The 26086-nt window shown below is 36.0% G+C and overlaps 1 protein-coding gene across 2 annotated transcripts in view; it reads right to left on the bottom strand.

Annotated features, from left to right (window-relative positions):
* The window catches only part of RSF1 (remodeling and spacing factor 1), a 161460-nt gene that overhangs the window by 19076 nt on the left and 116298 nt on the right, over window positions 1-26086 (bottom strand). Inside the window, exons 6-11 of one of the 2 annotated variants that reach the window (XM_047879204.1) lie at window positions 15613-17369; window positions 13671-13877; window positions 9288-9392; window positions 7975-8054; window positions 2936-2990; window positions 1490-1599 (exon numbers count right to left, since the gene is read on the bottom strand). In XM_047879204.1, coding sequence (XP_047735160.1) covers window positions 1490-1599; window positions 2936-2990; window positions 7975-8054; window positions 9288-9392; window positions 13671-13877; window positions 15613-17369 — 2314 coding nt within the window. Of the gene's footprint in view, window positions 1-1489; window positions 1600-2935; window positions 2991-7974; window positions 8055-9287; window positions 9393-13670; window positions 13878-15603; window positions 17370-26086 lie in introns of both variants that reach the window. The other variant, XM_047879203.1, reaches the window with a different exon arrangement.

The following is a 26086-nucleotide window of genomic DNA, read 5'->3' as shown; positions in this document are numbered from 1 at the left end:
CACGTAATAATTTACAAACTGCAACCCACCTCAATCACTTCCACAGACAAACCAGGGCTTTTTCAGCATAAAATGTCATATTTAGTGCAGTATTTATATTAGTTCTTAACCATTTAACATCTGCCAAATGGTACTGCATTTTTATTAGAGTCACATCTTTAAAAAAAAGTGTCACTACTGAAATTTTTGAGTGTGGCCCTACCTCCGTATTTCCTATAATCCCTATGGTTTTTATTGTGTTTTTGCACAGGATGATAATTTTTAGGAAAACATATGTTGGATTACAGCAGAACTTGACTTTATGCTTGCCCTTCCCATCAGTAGACTTTGATTTCATTAGTTATAATGATTTCATATAAAATGGTGTTTTTTATTTTTCAAAGCTTTTGTTTTTTAAAGAATAAGATGGGTACCATTCTCATATGTATTAAGGATTTTACATTTACTGATTGCACTGCATTTTACAGTTTTAACAATTAACAACAGCAGCAAACAATACATGGGAACTCTTCCATGATCACTGATGAAAAAGTTCATAAACAAGAAGCGAGCTCAAACTTCCATGAAATCAATTTTGTTTTTCACCTCCAGTTATTCAAGTTAAAGACTCTTTTGGTGTTATCTAAGGAGACCAGAGGTCAAACAATGATCTACAATAATTAGAATATAACTTACTTACTATTTTAGTGAGACAAGTGGAAAGAACACTAGACTAGCAGACATTTAGAAGACAACATTTTAGTGTAGGTTTAGCTACTAACAGAGTGACCTCTGTCTCCCTCCTTTCCTCTCTGATATTTCTGGTGGCAGACAGTAAACCCAATTATATTTACTGATTCTTTCAACAGGCATTTATGGAACACTTACTACTTGGGGCACTATGCGAGCTGTAAAAGGCAGAAGCATGTGTGAAACAGACATTGGTCCTTACCTTCATGCTAACAATAGTCCAATGGGGGAGAGAAATATTAATTCGATAATTAAAATCACAATCATTACAATCATCATAAGTGCTTTCAAAAGAAGAACTGGTTGCTATGAGGGCATATAATAGATTTGATTAAGAGAGGGTTAACAAGCAAAAACAGGAGGGAGGTCTTAGGTACAATAAATAGCATATGCAAAGGAGCTGAAAGAAGACTGTGGCTGATATTGACAGAGTAAGGAAAAATGTGGATGAGATGGAACCAAAAAGCTAAGCACAGAGTGGGCTATGCAGTGCCTTTAGGGGCCTTGTAAAGGCATCAGTCCTTACTCCAAGAGCTATAGAAATCTGACAAAGCAGAAGAGGATGACATGAGCAAATTTACATTTTGAAAAGATCATGCTGGCTGCTCTAAAGCTGTATGATTCTAAAGATAGTAAGTAACATATACACAACTACTAATGACCATTATGATGGGGAAAAGCAGATACTTTTGGGCCATGTTGTATAATTTATAAAACATTTTACACTTTTTCATTATAACCATTTCTACATATTTCATACCTATAACTTATACATTTCCGTGTTCTTGTTGACCGCCTTTCAAGCAAGTTTGCTTTGGATTTTTTTGAATCTTTTTTCTTTTCTTCATGATCTTCAGAAAAATCTGGCTCCTGGTTTAAAAATATGATAATAAATATGTAGGTTATTAGGACAGAAAGTTACTTGAAATTAATAGTTTTCTAATGTCTGTTTAGACAGCACATGTAAAAGATCTGAAAAAATGAGGTGATCCCCTGCCCAAAACTGAATACACACAGAAACGCTAAGTAGAGAGATTAAAAAGAATATTGGTGATCAAAGGCTGAAGCACTTCTGTATTAAAATTCTTATATTTCTGTGATTTTACAATTACCTCTTTTAAAACAACCATGATGAAGTTTCCCCACTGATAAATTTTTTAATGTTTATTTATTTTTGAGACAGAGAGAGAGAGAGAGAGAGAGAGAGAGAGAGCGAGCAGGGGAGGGAAAGAGAGAGAGGGGGGGAGGGGGGACAGAGGATCCGGAGCAGGCTCTGTGCTAATAGCAGTGAGTCTGATGTGGGGCCTAAAACTCACCAACTGTGAGATCACGATGTGAGCTGAAGTTGGATGCTCAACCAACTGAGTCATCAAGGCTGCCCTCCAATGATAATTTTTTAACCAATAATTTAACACATGTAAGATATTCACTAAGTATGCTGAATCAACAAAATAATGGATTTATAAAAAAAAAGAAGCATGGTGCTGAAGGACAGTAACTAACCAAGACCACTTACTTAAGTGTGTGATTTAATTAAGCCCAAACTAAATAATGTATGAAATTAAGAACATTTCTTCATTTGAAATGAAAACCATGTTACATGTACTTTCACTCATGAGACATCCGTAATTATAAATTAGACCAATAAATGCAAAACAATAACCCTCCAAAGAAACCATCGGTTAAGAACAAATATTGAAGTTTCTAATAACCAACTCCTAAAGCACAGAATTAAAAACCCTGAACTATTCTTTTGTCACTTTATATAAATAACACATAAAGAAGCTAAAAACAAATTACCCAACACAGGGCTTTAAAAAAAAACAGGAGGAAAGGAGAATATAGAGCCTACTGGGGTGTGTTATATAAATCTGATTTGGATGGTATTACATTTTGGAGCTATCAGTATATATTTAATTGTAGTAGTAGTAGTATTTAAGTAAACTCTACACCCATCATAGGGGTCAAACTCACGACCCTGAGGATCCAGAGTCACCCCCTCTACTGAATGAGCCATCCAGGCATCCCAGTACATATGTAATTTTTATCATGAAGGAAAATACAGGTGATTTAAGGTCTTAAATTTTATTTTTAATAAGATAGGTACACTATATATTTAAAACTACTCACATTACACACAGTGGGTTAATTTTAGAACAATTATGGTAGTCTCTTCTTTAAAAAATACCGCAAACCAGAAACTTACTTGTGGAGGAATGATGTTCTCAATACTGATACCCACATACACCAAACGTTCTTTCCTTTAAATGAAAAACAAAAATGCATGCAAAATGAGATTTGCTAAAAATAAAATTGTTAGGAAAACATTATTAACACAGACTACTAAAATTTTGATTTCATGGTAATAGCAGAGGCTAGGTCACAGACGTTAGCTACTGTCGATAAAGCTTATCGTATTGCTATCTGTGGGAGGCACACAACTTTCTAATGGTAAAAATTGTAAAAAGATGTAGCTGAAAATTGTAGCCTTATAAGTAATTATACTAATAAAATAAAACCTGCAAACTGAAATAGACAAGGAAACTTCATGAAGAGACTCACTGATAAAGTGATTAGACAGTCAACACTGGACAAACTAGATCTTTGTTATGCTGGAAGTTTTCATATATGTGTACATACAGCTATCATCTCATGGTAATAAATATAGTATATATATATACATATATATAAAAGAATTCTATACAATAGAACCATGTCAAGGTCCAAGTGAATGATACCAAGACCAATCTTTCAAAGAGGAGGAAAAAACGCAATGCAGCCACATGGCTCTGCACCCTACTTGCTCCAATGAAGATTATTTTTAGAGCCAGTTAACACTTCTCTAGAAAATGTGGTTTTAGAACACTAACGAGATCTCCATAGTTTCTTTTCAAAGAAACAAACCTTTGTTGATTTTAATTCAACAGATTTTACATAACAAATTGGTTCTCTCAAAGTTAATTCAATTCACCAAGAACAGATGAGGTGTTATATGTATGTTGAACTGAAAGAAAATAGTGACCACTCCTCCTCCTTTTATTTGTGATGATGTCCCTTATAGAAGGGTATTAATCATCCAGTCACCTGGGTCCTTTAGAACACAGCTTATATTGCCCTCTTGGCTCTGGTAACAAGAATCTTACAGTCTTTTTGAGATGGGTTATAAAGCCATTCAGTAAAATTGGCAGGTAAGAAAATGATAAAGTTATTTTAATCAAAACCTAATAAAAAATAGTACAGTTAATGAATTAAAAACTAGGAAAGGCAAGAACAATACTAGCTGAAATTAACAGGGAAGGCTTCATGGGTAAGTCAGAACTTGAGTTCTCTGTACTAAATATGTTCAACACATATCTGTCCTTAAACTAACCAAGTTTACTATTTTATCAGTTTCCTCTTTTATACTAAATATGTTCAACCTTTATCCGTCCTTAAAATGACCAAGTTTACTGTTGTAGCAGTTTCCTCTTTTATACCTAAAAATCTACTTTCACTTAATTATTATTCTCTCCTCAACCCAGCTGAAAAACATTTAGTTCACATCCACCATATTAGGTAACGATTTGTTCCAGGCTTGGGAATCCTAAAGGTAAATAATACATGGTTCTTGTCCTCACAATTATTTAACAACTGACTGTAGCTCATTACTAATAGGTATAATGGAAACATGAGAAAAGAATAACTTGTTTGAAGAGCTGAGGAAGTTGAGGCTTTAAATAGGTGTTAATGAGTAGGATCTTGAAGGTAGGTATGATTTCTCATCACAGCATTCTCTTGCTCATTAGTCTTACAGAAAGATACATCTTCCATTCCATCTCACCACCACCTAGCTCAAAGATCATATTGGGCCCAGGCCTCATCATTATAAATAACCACACCCCTCCTAAAATTTCAGGTACAGGGAATCTATTCTCTGACTTCTACTGGCTCCCTTTCCCGCTCACTCCCTCTGGTACACTGATTTCAACAATTCCCTGACTCCAGTGGGACGTCTATACATTGACCCTAGCGTCTTTTCACTGTCCATGACTCCCTTATGTCCTTACTTTCCCTCTTACCTGGCTTAGACTCCACGGTCCATCAATATAAATACTCCTTTGCATACACTTTCAAATTCCTTGTCTCTTTCTCTCCTTCCCTCTGTTACATTACCTGGAAAATTCCAACCCTGATTAAATCCAACTCTCTTGCTAGTGAACACTAGTAAAAGTACTCTGAAAGTACAGAGCTATTTGAATTCCCAAATAATTTCTGGCACCAAGGTCTGGAAGGGATGTTTACAAACCAGTTGGAGGAACTTCTGAGAAACATCAAATTTCACGGAGCATCACAGCTCCAGCTCTGTAGACAGCCGCTAGCTAGTCACTAATTACTCACTGACAAATCCATCTTTTTCACCATACTTTAGAGCCCTTTAAGATAAAGGCCACATAATATACTTCATGTTGATTACATTGCCTGGCATAAAGTAAGTGCTCACTAAATGCTGAACAAATGAATGAACAAGGGGAAAGATGCCCTTGTGCTAGGCTCGAAGTTTCTAGAAATTATTTCACACATTTTAAAAAGGATGAATAAAAATGCTCATTTTTAAAAACAGATGAAGTCACGCGGAATTTATACTTAATATATTAGTTACTTTAGAAATATAAATATTTTGCTGTTTAGAGCCCCTAAGATTCATATACATCAGGAAGCATGTACATTAGGAGCTATAAGGAAAACTTTTTTACCCAGATTATTAGGGAGAATTAAAAAATAACAGCAATTAATTCGGTTAACTGGCTTTGTGCCAGACTGGTCTCCTTGTAACAACTTGGCACTCCTTTCTGTGATCCAATCTCAAAAAGGATTTAGTGTGTGATCCAAAGCCACAATTATAGATGTCCTCTTAAAGGATGACATTTAAGTAAAGAGGACTATCAAAGGTAGAAGAGAAAGCAAATGAGTTAGTAAATGAGAGACCGCTAGTGTGAACAAATACTGTGGCATATTTGAACATAAATTTCTAAAATTTAAAATTTTTAAATATTCCTTAATTGCAACAGTATACTTTATAGTATATGAGGCAACAGTCCAAAATATTTAACCAGTCTTTCCAAATATAAAAGGCATAAGTATCATAAGTCTCCAAAAAAACAAGCAGATATAATTAATCTGAGTATCAGACAAATTCTTAGGTGGTTTACAGACTTGATGTTTAGAGAATATATTTTTTTCCAAGCCCTTAAGGTCTGAACCTATTAATTATCTGCATTGCTGAGTCAAATCAGCTTCAGGACATGAGAAAACTGCTCGTTTCTCAGCAGGGCAGGCAGGTTTCAAAAAGAATAAAGAAAATGCCTAATTTTTATTATGATTTAATTTGAAGCATCCTTAAGTTAGATTTTTTTTCCAGTGTCAAAAATAAAAACAGGGACAACTCTGAATATCAAAAGAGTCCTAATAATTATATATAGGATTATTACCCAGTTTCTAAATACAAAGGCATTTAGAAAACTGATTTTAAACAATGAGGTACTTTAATCTCCTAGTTAACTTTAGAGACTAATTTTGTCTTTAAACCAAGTAGCATCCATTATAAACCAGAGAGCTCAAGCTGACTAGTAAGGACAAAAACAGGATCTAGAGGCTGAACGCACAGAGTGCACAGTTTGCAGAGTAAAGTCTGTGGATTATCAAATGAGCTAGCTGACTGCCTTTATAAAGCAAGCTTTGGTATAAAGGGGGGAAGACTGTGAGATAGCAGGTAAAAGTTACAGCAGCAGCAAATGAAGGTAATAAGACCAACCAGGAGACATTGCTTAGATTTTCTCATACTAAGTACAAATGGGAATCAAATCCTACTGCTTAATTTTCGGAAGATTCTCTTTAACACACCCACTTTCTTGCATAATGAATGCCCCAGTTCAGGGCGCACTGGCTCTCCTAGTCTCTACTGCAACAGTATGGACTTTAATTCCTTCTTCTTAGTGTTACCAGGGCATTTTTTCTGAAACAAAAATCTGATCATACTTATCTCTCCTTTGATGGCTTTCTTACCACCTATAAGGAAGAATTCAAATTCCCTACTCAAATAGTCCAAACAGTTCACAGTTCAGCCTCAACCCACTTTTAGAGCTTCATCTCCTACCACTCTCCCACTCTCATGTTCACACTTTGTCCTTGCTTGCATTTGGTTCTTTGCCTGAAATACCTTTCTCTGCATATCCAACCCTAAGTTACCTTCCAAGGACTTGCCCGATAACCCAAATCCCTAACCCAACTAAAATGCCCCTCCACAGTGTTCTTGTATTGCTCTGAATATACCTTAATCTACTTTACTGTATCACTGGCTCCAATGTCTGTATTCTGACAGAGCTGAGCTCCATCTAAGGAGAGTTTTGGCTCACTCACCTTTTCTCTTCAGTTTGGTACACAGTAGGCATGAAAACTGTTTAGCAATAGATTAATCAAAGAAGGTACACATAAATATAAATAAACATAAACTTACTGTCTTGATTTTGAGCCCCCTTTTAAAGATTGGGTTCAACTCCATTCTTACCTCCTCCAAGAAGCATTCTCCAACTGCTTTAAGACGACATTGCAGTGGTATATCGAAAAGGGAGGCATTTCTTATGACTGTAAGTTATGACTCTTATGACATAGTTCAGCATTTAAATGCTCTTTATCTCACCGGTATTAATTCCGCCCACCAAAGAGATGACATGGGTAACTAGACCAGTTCTTAGAATCTTCTTGTACTCACTACATACTGAGTAAGGTACATATCCTCCACAATAATTGGGCCAATATTTATTCAGAGTAGGTTTTGATAAATGTTTTAGATCAAGAGTGGGCAAACTTTTCCTGTAAAAGGACAGATAATAAATTAGGCGTGGCAGGTCATATGGTCTCTGTTGCAACTAGTCAACTGTGCTGCTGCAGTGCAAAAGCAGCAACAGGCAATATATAAACAAATGAACATGGCTGTGTTCCAATAACACTTTTTTTCTGGACCATGAATTCAGACTATATCATTTTCATGTGTCATGAAATAAGATTCTTGTTTTGATTTTTTTCCCAATCATTTAAAAATGAAAAATAAAATTCTTAGTAGGCAGTATAAAAACAAGAAGCACGCCAAATTTGACCTACAGGTCACAGTTTGCCAATTCCTGCTTTAGAAAGATATATTAACCTGTGCTGGAAGACAATTTTGCTACCAAATTCCCAAGTAAAACATTAACACACATTTCACAATACCTGCGTTCAGCACGCTCCTTCTTCTTTAAGGCCACATCCAAATCCTGCAACTGTTCTTCTAATTTCTCACACAGTAGTTTCTGGAAGAGCAAAACATAAGTGTTACTATTATTATTACTTTTAAAGTAAGCTCTATGCCCAATGCGAAGCTTGAGCTCATGATCAAGGGTCATATGCTCTACCAACTAAGCCAGCCAGGAGTCCCCAGGAATGTCATTTTTAACACCTTTCCACAATCATTTATCCCTTGAATTTTAGTTAGGTCATGGATACTGTGCTATTATGAGAGCCGATAAGGGGCCACAGAGTAAGGAAACACTGAGATGCTCCTTCTGTTTAATTAAATCAAGAGGTGCCCTGGCCTCCACTGAACTAAAGATGGGCACAGTTATCTCTGAAGTAATGCACATGTTAGGGAAACTTACAGCCTCATCAAGAAATACATCCTATGCCTATCTAGCTGGTAGTAATGAATGTTTAAAATAGCATTTGGCTCCACATGCTTACATGATAGTGATTAAAACGTTTTAAAAACCCCACAACATTTTTAAGGGAGAAAGTTCTACATAAAATATAATATAATGGTGCCAATCACTATTTTTCAAAAGCGGATGTCAAAAAATTACAAAACCATGCCACATGGTTACTGGGTCAAAAAAGAGCTGAAGAATGTAACTGATAAAGCTATGTTAAGCCAAGGAAGTCCACTTTACTGGGAAATGCGATAATGCCCATCATTTCTAAAGTGAAATGAGACTGGACTTGTAAGAGAGAGACCCCTTGGGTATGGTGGCATAAAAAGAACCTTTTCTTCAGCTTTCAAAAGAAATTTACCTGAGTCAAGATAGAAGAGAAATATAATCCATGTTTCTATTCATAGTAGCATCATAGTGCTACATAATTCATAATACCATCCATAAAACTGACAAGAAGGAGGTAGGTAGAAATGGAAAAGAGGATGAAACAAGAACAGGAAGAAACTTATTTCTGTCCTCACAAATCATTTTAATTTGGGGCCATTTTTGCCTGTTAACAAGTGTGAAAAAAATTAGAGATTAGAATTTTATAAAAATTAGAGGTCCTTGAGAAATAAATGTTCTGGGAGTAAAAAAAAAAAAAAAAAAAAAAAAGGTTTAAAAGATATTAATAAAAGGTAGTTTTCCAATAGTCTCAAAATTCACAGAACTTCAAACAAAAGATAAATAATATTTAGAAATTGCTTCGAAGATTAAAAATGTTTAGTGGCTGTCAAGAAGTCTCATTAATTGGACTATAAAACTGAAGACTACAAACAAAGCTATGCTGGGTCATACATGTTGGCAAGGCGGGCAGAACCATTCTCCATCTGGGATGATCATCAGAGGAGGGCGAAGGCAGGCAGTGTGGTATCCACTGTCACAAGAGTCACACAGAAGAATCTGAAATAAACCACAGGTTAATGTCAACCTAACTGTAACTAGAATTCAATGATTCTGAAGTTAACGAAATTTCAATATTTTTTAGAACTGTACTAAGAAATATGCTATATCAAAGTATCTTCATTTGCCTAAAACTAAAAAACTCTGTAATGAGGGACCTAACATGTCAGTTTTTTAAAAAGTAAAATAAAATCATTTACAAAATGCTGACCTGCAAAATTTGGTGAAAAATTACAAATTTTTCTGAACTAGAGTTATAATCCTTTTTTAGCATTCCTCAAGGGCTGTAACAATATATTCTTTTTATAATAGAGTTTTATAGCTCAAGGATCATAAACTTCCCTACCACACAGAAGATTTTAAAAATACACATAAATCCCACTTTAAATAGCATTTCAATTGCTGGTCTGTAAGAAACATTCATGATTCTTTTTATCATGTCAATTCAAATAAGAAAGGGATGAAGGTATAAGGAATGAAGCTATAGTTAAGGGCCATCATGTTCGCAAACAAAGGCTAATAATTAGCCTTAAGTTGTCACTTTATGTTATCGGAGTTTAAGATGACCAATTCTCTAAAACTTAAAACGTACACTCAGGAATGTTTAACTTAAAAAAACCTTATTTTTAAATAATTTTAGATTTACAGAAGAGTTGCAAAGACAGTAGAGTTTTCATAAATCTTTTATCCTGCTTCCATTCATGTTAACATCTTACATAACCATGGGACATTTATCAAAATTAAGAAATTAACATCAGTACATTACTCTTAAGTAACCAATAGACCATATTCAGATTTCACCAGCTTTTCCACTAATGTCCTTTTTCTGATTCCAGAAAAATCCAGGATGTTATATCCCATTTAACCATGTTTTCTCAATCTCCTCTGATCTGTAATAACTTGGTCTTTCTGTTTTCCATGACTTTGACAATTTTGAAGAGTACTAGTCAGATATTATGCAGACTGCCCCTCATTTTGGGTTTGTCTGAAGTCTTCTCTTGATTAGACTGAGGTTATGCGTTTTGGAGAAGAATTCAACAGAGGTGAAGTGCCCTGCTCACTGCATCATATCTGGGAGTACATGACACCACTATGACTTATTAGTAGTAATATTAACCTTGATTACTTGACTATGATAGTATCTGTTGGTTTTCATCACTGTAAAGTTACTACTTTTCACTTTCCATACCTATTCTCATTAGAAAGGACAAGTCCAGCCCACATTCAAGGGGAGGAGAATTAAGCTCCACTTTCTAGAGGGAGGAGTACCAAAGAATTTGGAGATATAAGCTAAAATCAACCACAGTAATTAATAAATTTCACCCACTAATTTTAGCACTCATCAGTGCTACAATTATTGCTTACAACAGCTGTTACGGTGGTGTTCTAATGATGATTCGCTATTTCCATGCCTTCTACTATTTGAAATTCTGTGAAGAAAATATGCCCTTCTCCTTCCATTTATTTGTTTTTCAATCACTTCTTTATATCAGGATTAACTAATGAAGATTTATTTTCTTTAGGCTAGAATCTAAACTATTAATTTATTGTTCAAGTTGCCCCAGCCACAGACACACTGGGAGTTTTTCCAGGTAGGCTCCTGTGTCCTTAAGACTCATTTGCATCTTTTCTTTGAAAGCACTTTTTTACTCTCTGACACTTCAGGACAGGATGCTCCAGGCACATCTTATATTTTCCCTGCCCAAGCCTTTGAACTAGCCATTTCTCCTAGAAGCCCTGGTTCCATGATTGGAGAATGGTATTTAGAAACCACCATCTAGGTACTGAATGCTATGATACTAGGTATGACCACTTCTAAGCTCTCTCAGAGGACAGAGCTAGGAAGCAGACGTATGTATAGCAACCTATGCATACACAGGTATCTGTATTAAAATAAACAAACATCAGTTCATACTAGTATCCAGCACCACAGGGCCCATTCTAGCCTTTGTGCTTGCTTATCTCTTAACTTCTTTTCTCTGACACTGCGAAAGCTGGCTCCAATTCTCTATACTTCATTTATGTGTTCAACTGTAGTATACACGTAAAGCAGTTTCTAAACTGCTCACACGAACCATGGAGGGTAGAGGAGGGTGGTGGGATGTGCATCCATGTGCAACGATTTAGAAGTGAAAAACTATCTTTCCCTTTCTCCATACAATGCATCATCACCATTTGCTGCCAATACCCAGAATTCCATACTAAGTCATGTGAGTGTTACACTTGAGTTATATGACTGACTGATCACACAGGCATATGTGGACTAACCTGGGCACCTGATTTCATTAATCACATTGTTTCCAAGATAAAACATAATCTGAATTTTAAATAACAAAATTAAAAGTAAACTTTTGGAATCCAACTTTTTAAAAATGATGTTTGCCTCTATTCTGCAATAAATATAAAATTCCATTAAGATAAACTACTAGGTAAGGTTTCCAAGCCTCAGGCAATAATGCATTTACTTTGACTAAAACATCTGGAACACCCCATAGAGTTATATACTCATCAATGAATTTATTTTTCTGCTGTAAGCTCAGTGAGGACAGGGACGATGTCTTTCTAATTCAGAATCATTTCCCTACCACATAACATATAGTAGTTGCTTGACATTTTGACTTGATGATTATTCTTAAACACTGGGCACAAGCAATCCACATTTGGGTCTTCAGTTTCCAATGGCATTCCTTTTTAGCACAGTAACCAGCAACGGGGTTTTCAGAGCAGTCGTTAAAATAACGAAATAAATGAAAGTCCTGTGTGTATTCCAAGGAGGGTGCAACTTCTCCATCTCCTCAGTATCATCTCTGCTCACCTCATTTTACGTCTCATTTCCTCACACCCCTTTTGTTGTTGACATCTATTGCTGCCTCAGTTAAAGTGCACTCTCTTATTTTAAAAAGATACAGAAATGGCCAAGAAAGAACACACGTGTTAGTTTTTCATTTGGAGAGCAGAAAAAAACCACTATCGCAAATCTCTTCTTGGCCTCACACGAAAATCTTGACCTAATTTTCACAGCCTGATGATCATAAAAATTCTTGGAAGGGTCTTTTCAGCAAAATTTCAACATATATTCTTCTCAGAGCTAAAGTCATTCTCTGGTTCTAAGTTTTATCTTTTACTTGAATTCTCTGAAACTGCGGGGATATGATAAACATCATTGATACATTTAATTTCCAGGTATGATTTTAACATCAAGGAAGAAAAGAACAAGTAAACCACAAATAACTTTAAACTAGCACATACTAGAGGTCAGGAATTGTGGTAGGTCAACTTTACATAACTTACTAAAAACAGCCCTCAAAAGAAGTATGTGGTATTATTTTCATTTTATAACAAAGAAATTAAGATACAAACTAGAGCACCTAATAAGGGGTGAAAGCAGGACCTCCATCCAAGTGTGTCCTGCTCCAATGCTTTTCCCATTACCCCACAGAGCTTTCTAGGAAAAAGAGTCTTGGAGAACTACCTCAGATGAATTTTCCAAACTTTAATGGATTCCAAAAAGTTTCTGCTAAACAAAATTCTACCTACGTGGAACCATCTTTCTTTACTTTTCTTTCTACTTAGTAGTTGGAAATTGCCTCTCAAGTCAGATCTATTAAAAAAAAAAAAAAAAGGCTGGTTGTATAGAATTGGGCATTCATTTACAAGAGTGTTTCTTCAACAGGCTCTCTAGAAAGCACTTATGAACTGCAAAAAATATATAAACAGGTTAGGAACTGGTTTTCCTGATTTAGGCTATCTTTGAAGAACTTCCTGGGTAAGAAAGTACCATGTAAATCTCACTATTCCTCTGAATATATATGGTCTATAATTTATCTTCTTAATTGTTTTTTTTTTTTCTTTAAGACTGCCTATTTCCCAAAGTGTAAAGCCCTACTAGGTTACTACTTGACTTAAATGTTTCCACAGAAGGCAATAAGGCCATTAGGCCTTCTTTAAAGTTGGCACTTCAGAAATATCATTATGAATTAACTGAAAGGGAAAGAGGAAACATTTAAAGAAAAAGAATAAAAATATTTGACTAATTCACTGATTGTGAGAAGAGGTTAAGAGTGTATCCTTAAGTAGAGGAAACAGCAATATATAAACCAAGTAGAATGAAAGCACAATTGGGTTATTATTTGAGAAACAAAGATTATTTTGTACACATAAGTTGCGCAGCAATAAACAAATTTCAAATCATGATCAAACCTAGAAGAGTTAGACTGCCTTTGGGTAACCACAACATGCCAGTAAGATGAAGACTATCCATTTAGATCAGGTACATACTAGTTCAGGATGGTTTGGAAGGCCACATTTTTTGCACGGTTCATCATCATCTGCTAGGATGGCTTCTTCGCTTTCTTTTTCTTCCTCTTCTTCGGAAGCTGCAGATGATTTTTCACTGTCCGACCCTTCACTTTCATCATTGCTAGAATATTTCCACCTGCCACGTGTTCGAGAACCAGTCCATCGAACTTTGCCTTTGGGTTTTACCTTGTATAGAATTAAAAATTGGGATAATTTGGTATAATGAGAACGTTAAAAAACAAACTTCTGATTATATGTCCATGTTTAGTCAATATATAAGAAGAAAATGAAAATTATTATATCCTTATCACAGATCTACCTACTATTAAATTTTGGTACATATTTACATAATTTATTCTATTTTTGTTGGAGGGGATTATAATTAACATTCTCTCTTTTAAATATTTTCCCTAATGAAAAAATATTATTTACATCACTGTAGATGACTGTATGATATGCCATCACATAGCTGTATTTATCTAATCTCTTACTAGACAGACATTTAGGTAGTTTCCCAGTTTTTCACTTTCATAAAAAATGGGTCCTTCTAAATGTAAATTTTTACAAACCTCTGTGGTTAGGATAAATTCCTTGAAAAGGATTCTGGGTCAAAGGCCATGCACATTTTAAAGGCTCTATTTATAATAGAGCACTGACTATATTCTCACATATTGTTAACATAAAAATTTAAATTCTCATATTAGAGGTGAATGCAAAATTTTTCATAGGTCAGAACTGCATATAAAAATCCTGACAAATATTGAAATATATTATTCAGAGAATAAGTTTATAATGTTGTAAACTGCTTTTTTACTCCCTGGTTTCACAGTCTTTTAATTCATATTTCAGTTCATTCCTATAGTATAAGTCCCCATCAAAGACCAAAATAATTCTAACAACAGAAGGGGAAATTATTTTTAAGAATTAAAATTTCAGTATTTTAGGGAAGAAAGGATCACTTACTATGAAGAACAATCTGATCACTTAAATAAATTAAAAACAAAAGTAGCACTTTTAATTACAACAAACTCCTATAAACTTGCCAAAGACTTGTCAAGGTCTGGCTTAAAAAGAAGAGTTATAGGAAATAGAATTCTGGCTTCTAAGACTAATGATTAAAATGGGGGAAAATAGACACTCTCATACTTAGTAATGAGAGGGTGTACGAACGGGGCCTTTTGGGGAGGGCAGTGTGGCAATAGCTATCAAAAGTTAAAATACACATGCCCCTTGACCCAGCAATGCCAATTCTAGGAGTCTATTCTAAAGAAATACTCACTTATGTCCAAAAGGATCTTCAATGCAGCATTGCCTGTAATAGTGAAAAATTGGAAACAACCTAAATGTCAATCAATAAGGGAGTGGTTAATAAACTGAGGTACATCCACACTATGGAATACTATGTAGCCATCAATAACCAAAAGGTAGACTACATGTACAGACATGGAAAGAGTTCAGAGACACACTGATAAGTGAAACATTCATAGAAAAATGAACATATTCGATTTAATTTATTGTTTCAGTGAATGGGTAAATATTTATGAACATACCCATGAACGTATGGAAAAAGAACTGGAAAGAGATGTTACAAGTGTTTCTATTAACAGTGTGTATGGGGTATTTTCAGTTTTCAATCCTACAGGCTGGGTATCACCTACAGTTTACATAGAAAATATATTCCCGTAATACCTGTAACAGAGAAAACATTTAAAAGATGACAAGATTGTATAGTCTGAAAATTTAATGTCTGTTGACAACTACTGAGAAAAGACAACACAGACAAAGGAAGAAAGATACCTTTTTTTTTTTTTAAAGTTCTCTTTGAATGACTTCTGTTTAGCCAAACCAAGAGTTACACTTAGACCCAATTATTTCTAATAAAAATTAAAACTTGAAATAGGAGAAATTTTACCTTGCTTACTTTAGAATTTGTATCCTTCTCTGTTTTTTTCAAATTTTCTTTTTTGTCTGCTTTCTGCGAAGCTGCTGACTCTTCTTCCACTTCATCTTCTCCTTCCCCTCTTTTTTTATCAGCTTTCTGATCTCTGATCTCAGCCACTTTTGCTGTGGGTCTAGATATTCTTGGAGACCGCCTCAAGGTACGACCTACGTTTGTTTTCTCTTCTTCCTTTTCTGTCTTCTCTTGCTTGGTTTCTGGTTCTAGAATTTGGGGAGGAGAATCTGGCTTCTTCTTCCGACTGGATATCCTAATTGTTAATTTGATGCCCTCTTTCTGCCTTTCAGAGGTTATCTCTGTGTTTTCTGAGGCAGTGGTTTCTTCCTCAGGAATCAACTTATATTTAAATTTGCTTTTTTGCATAGAACCCTTTGTCTCAGAAGGATCCTCTGTGCCAGAGGTCTGGGCATTGTCCAGATTATCCGTTTCTACCTTTGTGGATTCAGAATCCTTTTTTAGAATTTCTGGGTCTGTTTTTTCCAGGGAATGACCTTCAATGGAACTTGTACTCTGACATTCTACCACTTCTTTTTCTGAGGCTAACTTCTCACAGTGGTCAGTCATGTTAGATGGTGCAGAAGTTTCCGCTGCCTCGGGAGAGACTGACTTTACTGATTCTAGAGTATACTTCGGAACCTCCTCTGGTATTGGACTCAATCTTTGTGTGTCCTTATCAAGAAAAGTTTTTTTGGACTTCTCTAACTTTTCAAGACATTCTAGGACTGGTGGGCGCTTATCCTTTTTACTTTTGGGAGACTTCTCGTCAACCTTCAGGGTGCAAGATTCAGTGGCAGATAAAGCAGTTTTCAAAGAGAGATCCTTTGCCATCTCAGAAGTCTCAAGAGAGATTTCCATTTCTGGAGGACCGGTTTCCTCTAGCTGTCCTTTTTGATTCTGGGTCTCTAAGACTGATACTGAATTATCTGCATCTTTCCCCACAGGGACCACTTCCTTCTCAAGATCACCTATTTTCATATTCGTTATGACAGAATTTAAGGACTCTGCTCCATTTCCCTCCATGATGACGCTCCTGTCTTTAGAGGGGCTACAGCTATCTTCCTTTGTATCATAAAACTTTGTCTCCATTTGTTCTGTTTTAAAATTTGGAGTTACCTTTTCATCACTAACTTCTCCATTTACCAGTTGTTTCCCTTCATGACCCAAAATAGTGATTGTGGAGATCCTTTTACAAGTCTCTTCCTCTTGTTTTATTTCATCTTTCAAAAACTCTTTTGTTGGAGTAACGGATTTACACAAAGGTCCTTTGATTGGACTGTCAAAATCATCACTCAGTTTAATTTCTCGTTTTTTTAGTGGTATCTTGGCCTGCTGGTCATTTTTAAGTTTCTCGGTTTCTTCAGTCGACTTCTCAGTGATCTCTTGAGAAGACCTGACACTGCCACCGAACTCTAGCCTCTCTGGCTCTAGCTTCTCCGTGCTACTTTTGGTATCTTTCGGATCTGCTCTAAATTCCTTAACTTCAACTTTAGTGGGTTTGACATTTTCCTTGAAGGAATCGCTTTCTTCTTTAATAATCCTTTTATCCTCGCTTTCTGGCAAAGGTTTTTCTAGCTTGACTATGACGGGCAGTTTCACAAGTTCCTTTTCATCCTCCTTTTCTACTTTCACAGTAGCCTCTTCCAGAGCACTGGGTGTGGAGCAGGTTTCTGAATTTATTGGCTGCTCTTCACTTTTCATCTTTTCATTTTCCTTCTGGTCCTCTAAAAATCAGGAAAAGATTTACATAAATCTAAGCATTCAAGATTATAAAACATAAAAGGGTAAACATAATATATATTCCCACTTGCAATTTTTGCTCTCAAAAAGAGGTGGTTTGTCAATGGACATTTGACCAAAAACTAAAACAAAAACAAGAAACCTCAAATCTGACAGTGAAGGAAATTACCAAACTCTGAAGCACAACTTCTAAATATTAAGAAACAGTTACTCAGGGGCACCTGGGTGGCTCAGTCGGTTGGGCATCCAGTTGATTTTGGCTCAGGTTATGATCGCAACAGTTTTATGAGTTCGAACCCCGTGCGGGGCCCTACACTGCCCTGGCTGCACAGAGTCCGCTTGGGCTTCTCCCTCCCCCTCTGCTCCTCCCCTGTTTGTGCTCCGTCTCACAATAAATAAGTAAACTTAAAAAAAAAAAATGAAAAGAAAAAATAAAAATAAACAATTATTCAGAAAGCTTCAGGTTTATGCTTTATACTTTTAGCTTCAGTGTTCTCAATGGAATGAAAATGTTTATACAATTCAAATAATTTATTCAAGCTCAAGTGATGGCTCAAAAATATGAACTAAAAATACTACATAAAACATTTCCAAAAGACCATATTTGTTTTAAAAAGTGACAAATGTTCTTCCTTGCAAGTCAGTGAGGACTTCATTTCAGAGAGGTAACATGAGCATGGCAGTGGGAAAATGTTTGTTTTATGCTTTATACAGATTATAAAAGTAACACAATTCTGTACAGAAAATGAAACATATGCCCACAGAAAGAATAAAATGTCCACAATACTCATTCCCCAGAGGCAATCACTATTAATATCTGAGGTTACTTCATTCCAGTGTTGTGTATTTTTGACAAAGTTGGGATCACATTGCCTCATTTTTTCATTGAAACATTAGCACTTTATGATATTTAATGCCTTTTACAGAAATCAGACTTAATTATATAATACTCCTCAATGTGGTTATATTACAATTTACTTTATCAAATGCCATTAGTTAACATTTCAGAAATTAATATGTTATAAACTATATATGTTTATCATCAATTCCTCTTTTTACCTTAATTGGCTATGTATTTGTAACTTTTATGGAGTACTCAATAGTGCAAAAACCGTATTTGGTAAAGAGCAGAACCTCTAAATGGGATTACAGAGATTGCATACACAATGTTAACCAGTGCTCAGAGAATTTGAGCAGAGTGTTTTCAGAGAATTCATTAAGTACTAATTTTACCTACACTTCCCATTATTTCACACTATCCTTACAACTAAAACAAAACAAAACGAAACAAAACAAAACAAACCTTAGCTCTAAATGAAGTTTTAGCAAAGTAGTAATTTTTTGGTACTGTTTATTTACTTATTTTTGAGAGAGAACGAGCAGGGAAGGAGCAGAGAGGAAGAGAGAGAATCCCAAGCAGTCTCCACACTCAGTGCAGAGCCCAATGCAGGGCTCGATTTCATGAAACGCGAGATCATGACCTGAGCTGAGCCAAGAGTCAGACGCTTAACCGACTGAGCTGCCCAGGCACCCCAGAAAAGTAATTTTTATAGATGATTGTGCACACATTATGCCAAGTTGATAAACCAGTATTACAATGTATTTCATAGGTATAAAATGGAATACATAGAAGCGATATGGAGACATGTGTTTTAAAAAAAGAATGCAGTATCTTTAAAAGAGTTAATATTTTAATTATAAATCACTATTTCCTTTACTTCATTCATGTTACAAACAAACCATTCAAGAACTACCAAGAAACATTCAGAACCTGAGAACAGAGTATCAGTATTGCTCTTCCCCCTCTACATTGTCATTGATTTAATGTAAGCATTCCACTAAGGAAATTAAAGACATGACAATAGTAATCTAATTTGTGTGTCTTCTTCCCACTGATAAAGTAGCCTTAGTAAATTCCTGATCATTGAGATTGGTTAGCATACCAGGAAATCTAATTAAATTAACATCTTGGTTAACAATTAAAATACTGATTACAATTTTAAAAAATAACTTCAAGTTGGGGCCCCTAGGTGGCTCAATCAGTTGAGTGTCCGACTTCAGCTCAGGTCAGGATCTCGTGGTTTGTGGGTTCAAGCCCCATATTGGGCTTGCTGCTGTCACTGCGGAGCCCACTTCGGGTCCTCTGTCCCCCATCTCTGTGCCCCTTCCCAGCTGTGCTCTCTCTCAAAAATAAACATAAAAAAAAAATCTTAAAGAAAAAAAAAAAACACTTCAACTTAACACTAGGGGTTTATTAAACACAAACTAATATTCTTCTATATGTTTTTGTTCAGAAAACAACTCAGGATTTCACTGTGGCTCTGACCCAAGGTAAAAGGACACTGTATTTTTTGGGGGGGGATGGTGAAGGAGAAAGATCTCCTCTATTATTTGAAATGATTCCAATTTGGTAACAACATGACAGAAGAAACTGAGGGAATAACACTAATAGTTCAAGGTTCCCAGGTTCACGAATCCTAATTCACTTGGTGGTAAATTTTGTGTATGTCTCAAAACAAACTCTGATCCTCATTTCTTCATTTATAAATAAAGCAGCTGAAAAATTATACTTCACTGGCTTATATTTCTCTTAACCCCAAAATGTTAAATTCTTAGTATTTCTGTGTTTGGCTCAGTTCTTTTCAGACATGAAAACAATGATTACTCTAGCTCTCCTAGATTACATGGATATGTCCCTAAAACCACAGAGAAAACAGAATCATGACAGAATATGAACCTCCAAGCACAATCATAACTGGTAAAAAGATCATTCAGTTATATAAGCATTTTCCCAAAGTTTTCTCAAAAAGAAACTATAAAAGAGATGCAAATGAATTTCAGAGACATAAAATTTAAACAAACAAAACTTAGGGAAAAACTCACTTTAAAATCACAATCCCGCAGCAACACTGTTTGTCAAACAAGTTAATTCAAGAGAAGTATTATCTATTGCAGGTTTTAAAGTGATTCATTCATTTACTCAACAAATATTTACTGATCAGCTATTGTGTGCTTTCCCAAACATCCCAACCACAATCTATGGGATAGAACATTGGATGTTCTATAAAAGTTAACTATAAAGGACATCGCTAAGTATTTATCCAGTACAGACCTATCCCTTCTATTGAGCTTCACTTTATTGTGCTTTTGCAGATACTGCATTTTGTTCAAATTGAAGGTTTGTGGCAACCTTGCCTCGAGCAAGTCTATTGGTGCCATTTTTCCAAAAGCATTTGCTCACTTCATGTCTCTGTCACATTTTGGTAAATCTCACAATATTTCATTATTATTATATTTTTTATAGTGATCTGTGATCAGTGCTCATTTGATGTTACTACTGTAATTGCTTTGGGGCTCCATGAATCACACCCATTTAAGATGGCAAACTTAACTGATAAGTGAACTTAACTGACTACTCTACCAAAGGGCCATTTCTTCTTCTCTTTCCTTCTCTTTGGGCCATCCCATTTCCTGAGACATACCAATGCTGAAATTAGGCCAGCTAATAACCTTACAATGGTCTTTAAGTGTTCCAGTGAAAGAAAGAGTCGCATATCTCTCAAATTAAATCAAAAGCTAGAAATGATTAAGCTTATCGAGTATGGCACATCAAAAAGGCACATCAAAAGCCGAGACAGGTCAACAACGAGGTCTCTTACACCAAACAGTGGGTCAACTTGTGAATACAAAAGAAAAGTCCTTGAAAGAAGTTAAAAGTGCCACTCCAGAGAACATACAAATGATAAAAAAGGAAAATGGCCTATTGCTGATAGGGAGAAAGTTTTAATGGTCTGGACAGAAGATCAACCAGCCACAATATTCCCTTAATCCAAAGTCTAACCACAGTAAGGCCCTAACTCTCCTCAATTCTATGAAGGCTGAGAGAGGTGAAGAAGCTGCAGAGGCTCTTGAAGAGGCTGGTTCATGAGGTTTAAGGAAAGAAGCTGTGGAGACAGAACATAAAGATGCAAGGCGAAGCAGTAAGTGCTGATGCAGAAGCTATAGCCAGCTATCCAAAGGACATAGCTAAGACAATTCATGAAGGTGGCCACACCAAACAACAGATTTTCGATGCAGATAAAATAAGCCTTAATGGAAGAAGGTGCCATGGAGGACTTTAATAGCTAGAGAGAAGTCAATGCCAGGCTTCAAAGCTTTAAAGGACAGGATGACTCTCTTGTTAGGGGCTAATACAATTGGTGACTTTTAAGGTTGTTCATTTACCCTTCTGAGAATCATAGGGCCCTTGAGAATTATGCTAAATCTACTCTGCCTGTGCTCCATGAATGGCACAACAAAGCCTGGATGAGAGCACATGGCTTGCAACATGGTTTCCTGAATACTTTAAGACCACTATTGAGACCAACTGTTCAGGAAAAAAAGATTCCTTTCAAAGTATTACTGCTCACTGACAGTGCACCTGGTCACCCAAGAGCACTGATGGAGATGTACAAGATGGATGTTGTTTTCATGCCTTCTGACACACATCCATTCTGCAGCCTAGGGATCAAGTTATCATTTTCACTTTCAAGGCTTATTATTTAAAAAATACATTTCATAAAGCTATAGTGGCCACAGACACTGATTAAAGAAAACTGAAAACCTTCTGGCAAGGATTCACCATTCTAAATGCCATGAAAAACATTTGTGGCTCATGCGAAGAAGTCAAAATATCAACATAAACAAGTCCTCGTAAGTGACTGAGGGGTTTAAGACTTCTGTGGAAGAAGTAAACTGCATACACGGTAGAAAGAGCAAGAGAACTAGAATGACAAGTGGAGCCTAAAGATGGGACTGAATTGCTACAACCTCATATTAAAACTTGAACAGATGAGGAGCAGCTTCTCATGGATGAGCAAAGAAAGTGGTTTCTTGAGATGGAATCTACTCCTGGTGAAGATGCTGTGAAGATTGTCGAAATGATACAAAGGATTCAGAATGCTACATAAACAAAGCTGATAAAGCAGTATCAGAGCTTGGGAGGATTGACTCCAATTTTGAAAAAATTTTTCTGTGGGTAAAAGGCAATCAAACAGCATCACATGCTATAGAGAGACTGTTCATGAAAGGAATAGTTAATTGATGTGACCAACTTTATTCTTGTCTCATCTAAGAAACTGCCACAGTCATCCCAACTTTCAGCAACCACCACCCTGATCAGTCAACAGCCATCAACATCAAGGCAAGACCCTTCACCAGCACAAAGATTACAACTCACTGAAAGCTCAGATGGTGGTTAGCAGTTCTTAGCAATAAAGTATTTTTGAACTAAGGTAGGTACATTGTTTTTATAGATATAATGCTGCTGCACACTTAATAAGACTACAGTATAGTGTAAACATAACTTTTATATGGGCTGGGAAACCAAAAAATTCTTTTGATTCATTTTATTATGATATTTGCTTTGCTGGGGTAGTCTGGAACCAAACCTGCAGTATTACCAAGGTATGCTTTACCTGTTTCCTCTTCTTTCTTACTAACAAAACTGTGTTTTCGTTCAGAAGGTGCTTGCCTCTTCAGATACCTTATAGCTAGGAGACATATGATCCAGTTCTGACCAAAGAGATGCAGGAGGAAGTCTACTGGGTGAGACTTACAGGATTCAGCTGAACTATGCCTTCTGCCCTTTCTCCTTTCTATCTAGAATCCTGGAGAGGGCGCAATCAAAGCCACATGCTAAGGATGGCAGACTAGGAAGGGTGTTTAGGCTTAACCAGACCTGGATTACTGACTACCTGACTTTTTATTATAAGAAAAAAAACCCCAACTCTGTTTGAACAAACATATAGCCAAACACAATCATGTCTGATACATTTTCCTTTCACTTTTGCTTTCTATTACCTTTCCTTTTCCATACTCACCAAAAATTATCCATATCCACCTAATATATATTGGGCTTGTCATCTGTTGGGTGATAAAGGGGTAACTAATCCCTGATGAGGCTTAATTTCTTTATAATCCTCCTCTTCTAAGCCAAGACTTGAGAACTGTTTAAATAGCATAGTAGTTTCAGAGTCTGCTCAAATCTTTTATACCTATGGTAAATTAACACAAACACTTTAAAGAGCAAGCTAGAAATATCCACTCTAAAGCTTCAAGAAATACACTTTATAATAGAATAATTCTGCTTATAGAAAAGTATACTTACATACACTATACAGAAAAATAAACATGAGTATTTGTTGTAGCACTGCTATAAAACTGCAAATTTGAAATAACCTAAAGATCCTTCAAATAGGAGAATGAATAACCACTATATAGCAAAAATAGAAAAGAAACAGGGGTACTTGGATGGCACAGACGATTAAGTGTCCAACTTCAGCTCAGGTCACAATCTCATGGTTTGTGGTATCAAGCCCTGCATCAGGCTCCGCCTGGGTGGGATTCTCTCTCTCTTTGCCCCTCCCCGACTTGCACATGCGCTCTCACTCACTCACTCACTCACTCACTCACTTACTAAATAGAATGATGAGTGAAAATAGCAAGCTACAAAAGGACAGGTAATATGATACTGTTCGCAGAAGCTATAAAATGCACAAAATTATGCTATATATTGATATGGCTACATACATATGTACCAAAATCATAAATATGTACATGTGAATGATTTATAGGTCTGTGGCCATGCCCAAAAAAGGAGGGAGAAGGAATGGAACGGAATATGAAGGGAAATATTGTTTCTCTAACATTTTTAATCAAAACAAATTCGAGCAATATCTAAGTTTTATACTATGTTCTGTTTATTTGAACTATTTCATTAAAAATTAAGAAAATATGAGGGGTGCCTGAATGGCTCAGTAGGTTAAGCATCTGACTTCAGCTCAGGTCATGATTTCATGTTTCATGAGCAGAGAGCTAGATCAGCTACTGGGGATATAGAAAGGAATAAGATGGGTAGTACAGTAAACTCATGGTCACCAGCTATCCCTGAGACACTGACACTGCCCAATAACCTTCCTACTTCTCTAGCAGTAACTATTGAGTGTTTTTCACTATCCTCAAACTTGCAATCTCTCTGCTATGTCGACATTTTCAGATGATTCTGTCCTTCATTTCACAGAGAAAACAGAAGCCATGGGGCAGAAGCTCCTTCTCATCACCAGACTTACAAACCTATTCCTGTTAAAACAGAGATGGTATTTTAAGCTAAGGCCAATCCTTCCACCTATGTTTTGGATCTCATCTCTTCCAGTCTACTCAGAAAGGGCTTTAAAAAGTGTCCTCATCACACTTGTTTTAATGAGATCTCAGTGGCTGTCTTATGCCAAATAGAAAGAAGGCCAAAGACAGAAACAAGAGTATTTGGGGATTATTTCAGGAGAATTCAGGATAAAATCTTTTCAAGGAGATCTCATTTTATTCAGACTAAAAAACAACATTCTCAATAAACCGCAAGGCCCTATACAACCTCCACACCCCTCTCCCCCATCTCCCATAGCCTGACCTCCCTAACCTCACTTCCTCCTGTATTACAATTACCCCTCACTCATTCTGCTTCGGCTGTATTACTCACCTTGCTATAAAACAGGAGACAACAAATTTATTCTGTAAAGGGTCAGACGGTAAATATTTTAGTCTGTGTAGCAACTACTCAACTCTACCTTTGTAGTATGAAGCAACTATGGACAGTAAGATACTAAAAGAATAAATACATGCTAATTAACCAAAGATTAGCAGGCCAGATTTGGCCTGCAGTCCCTAGTCTGCCAATCCCTGCTCTAACATATTATGTATGTTAGACCCACCTCAGGGTCTTGCATTTGTTTCTGTCTGCTTTCCTTGGGTATCTGCATGGCTTACTCTTCCAGACCCTTTAGTTTTTACTCAAGTGTCACATTTTCAGTGAGTCCTTTCCTAGGCTCCCAATCTAAAGCTACACCCACCCTCTTCCCCCAAATTATTTTCCTTCTATAGCTCCTTATCAATATCATCAAACACACCATGTATTTATTAATCTTATTGTCTACCTCTCCATACTATGTAAGTGTCATGAAGGCTAAAAGTCGACTGATTTTGTTCACAGATTTATTCCCAGTACCAAAAATAATGCAGGATACATACCATGTACTCAATAAATAAATGCTGATTGGAATGAATGAATGAAATATTACAGGTAAAATATCAACCATGCCTACGAGAGGAATATATTTTTGCAACTGAAGTATTTTGACAAAGAAAGTTTTCACCATTTTAAAGACGTGTTAAGATTTTACAGTTTCCAAAAGGGGCTCAAAATAATGCAAGTATCATTTGATATCATCAACATGTACCTAATGGACAAAACAGGAGATGCCTGTGCTAAAATATCAATAGTACCATTTTACTACATGCTAAAGGGATATGAATTGGGGCCAATTCTTTTATTCTTTAAAAATTACATGGAAGATATCAAAGGCTTTTTTATGATTAAGTATAACAAAACGGATTAAATTATTAGAAGGCAAACAGGAAATAGAACCTTGCCAGATATTCTCCAAGCCCTACACATGCCTTTCCCCAAGAATTCCCTCTCCCTACCGAGAATAAAATAACCATTAATCTGACTTTTATATTAATCATTTCCTTGTTTTAGTTTTACCTGTGTGCTGTTTTCTTTTTCATGTCTCTTTAATCTCCTCTTGTCCCCTCCATCTTTTATTTTTCTTGCAGTTTATTTGTCACTGAATCATTTGTCCTATCATTTCTGCATTATGCTGACTGT

Source organism: Prionailurus viverrinus, chromosome D1, assembly GCF_022837055.1.
Source record: "Prionailurus viverrinus isolate Anna chromosome D1, UM_Priviv_1.0, whole genome shotgun sequence".
In the NCBI taxonomy this organism is placed as follows: Eukaryota; Metazoa; Chordata; class Mammalia; order Carnivora; family Felidae; genus Prionailurus; species Prionailurus viverrinus.
The sequence above is the reverse complement of the archived record's forward strand: the minus strand, read 5'-3'. Positions and strand labels throughout refer to the sequence as shown.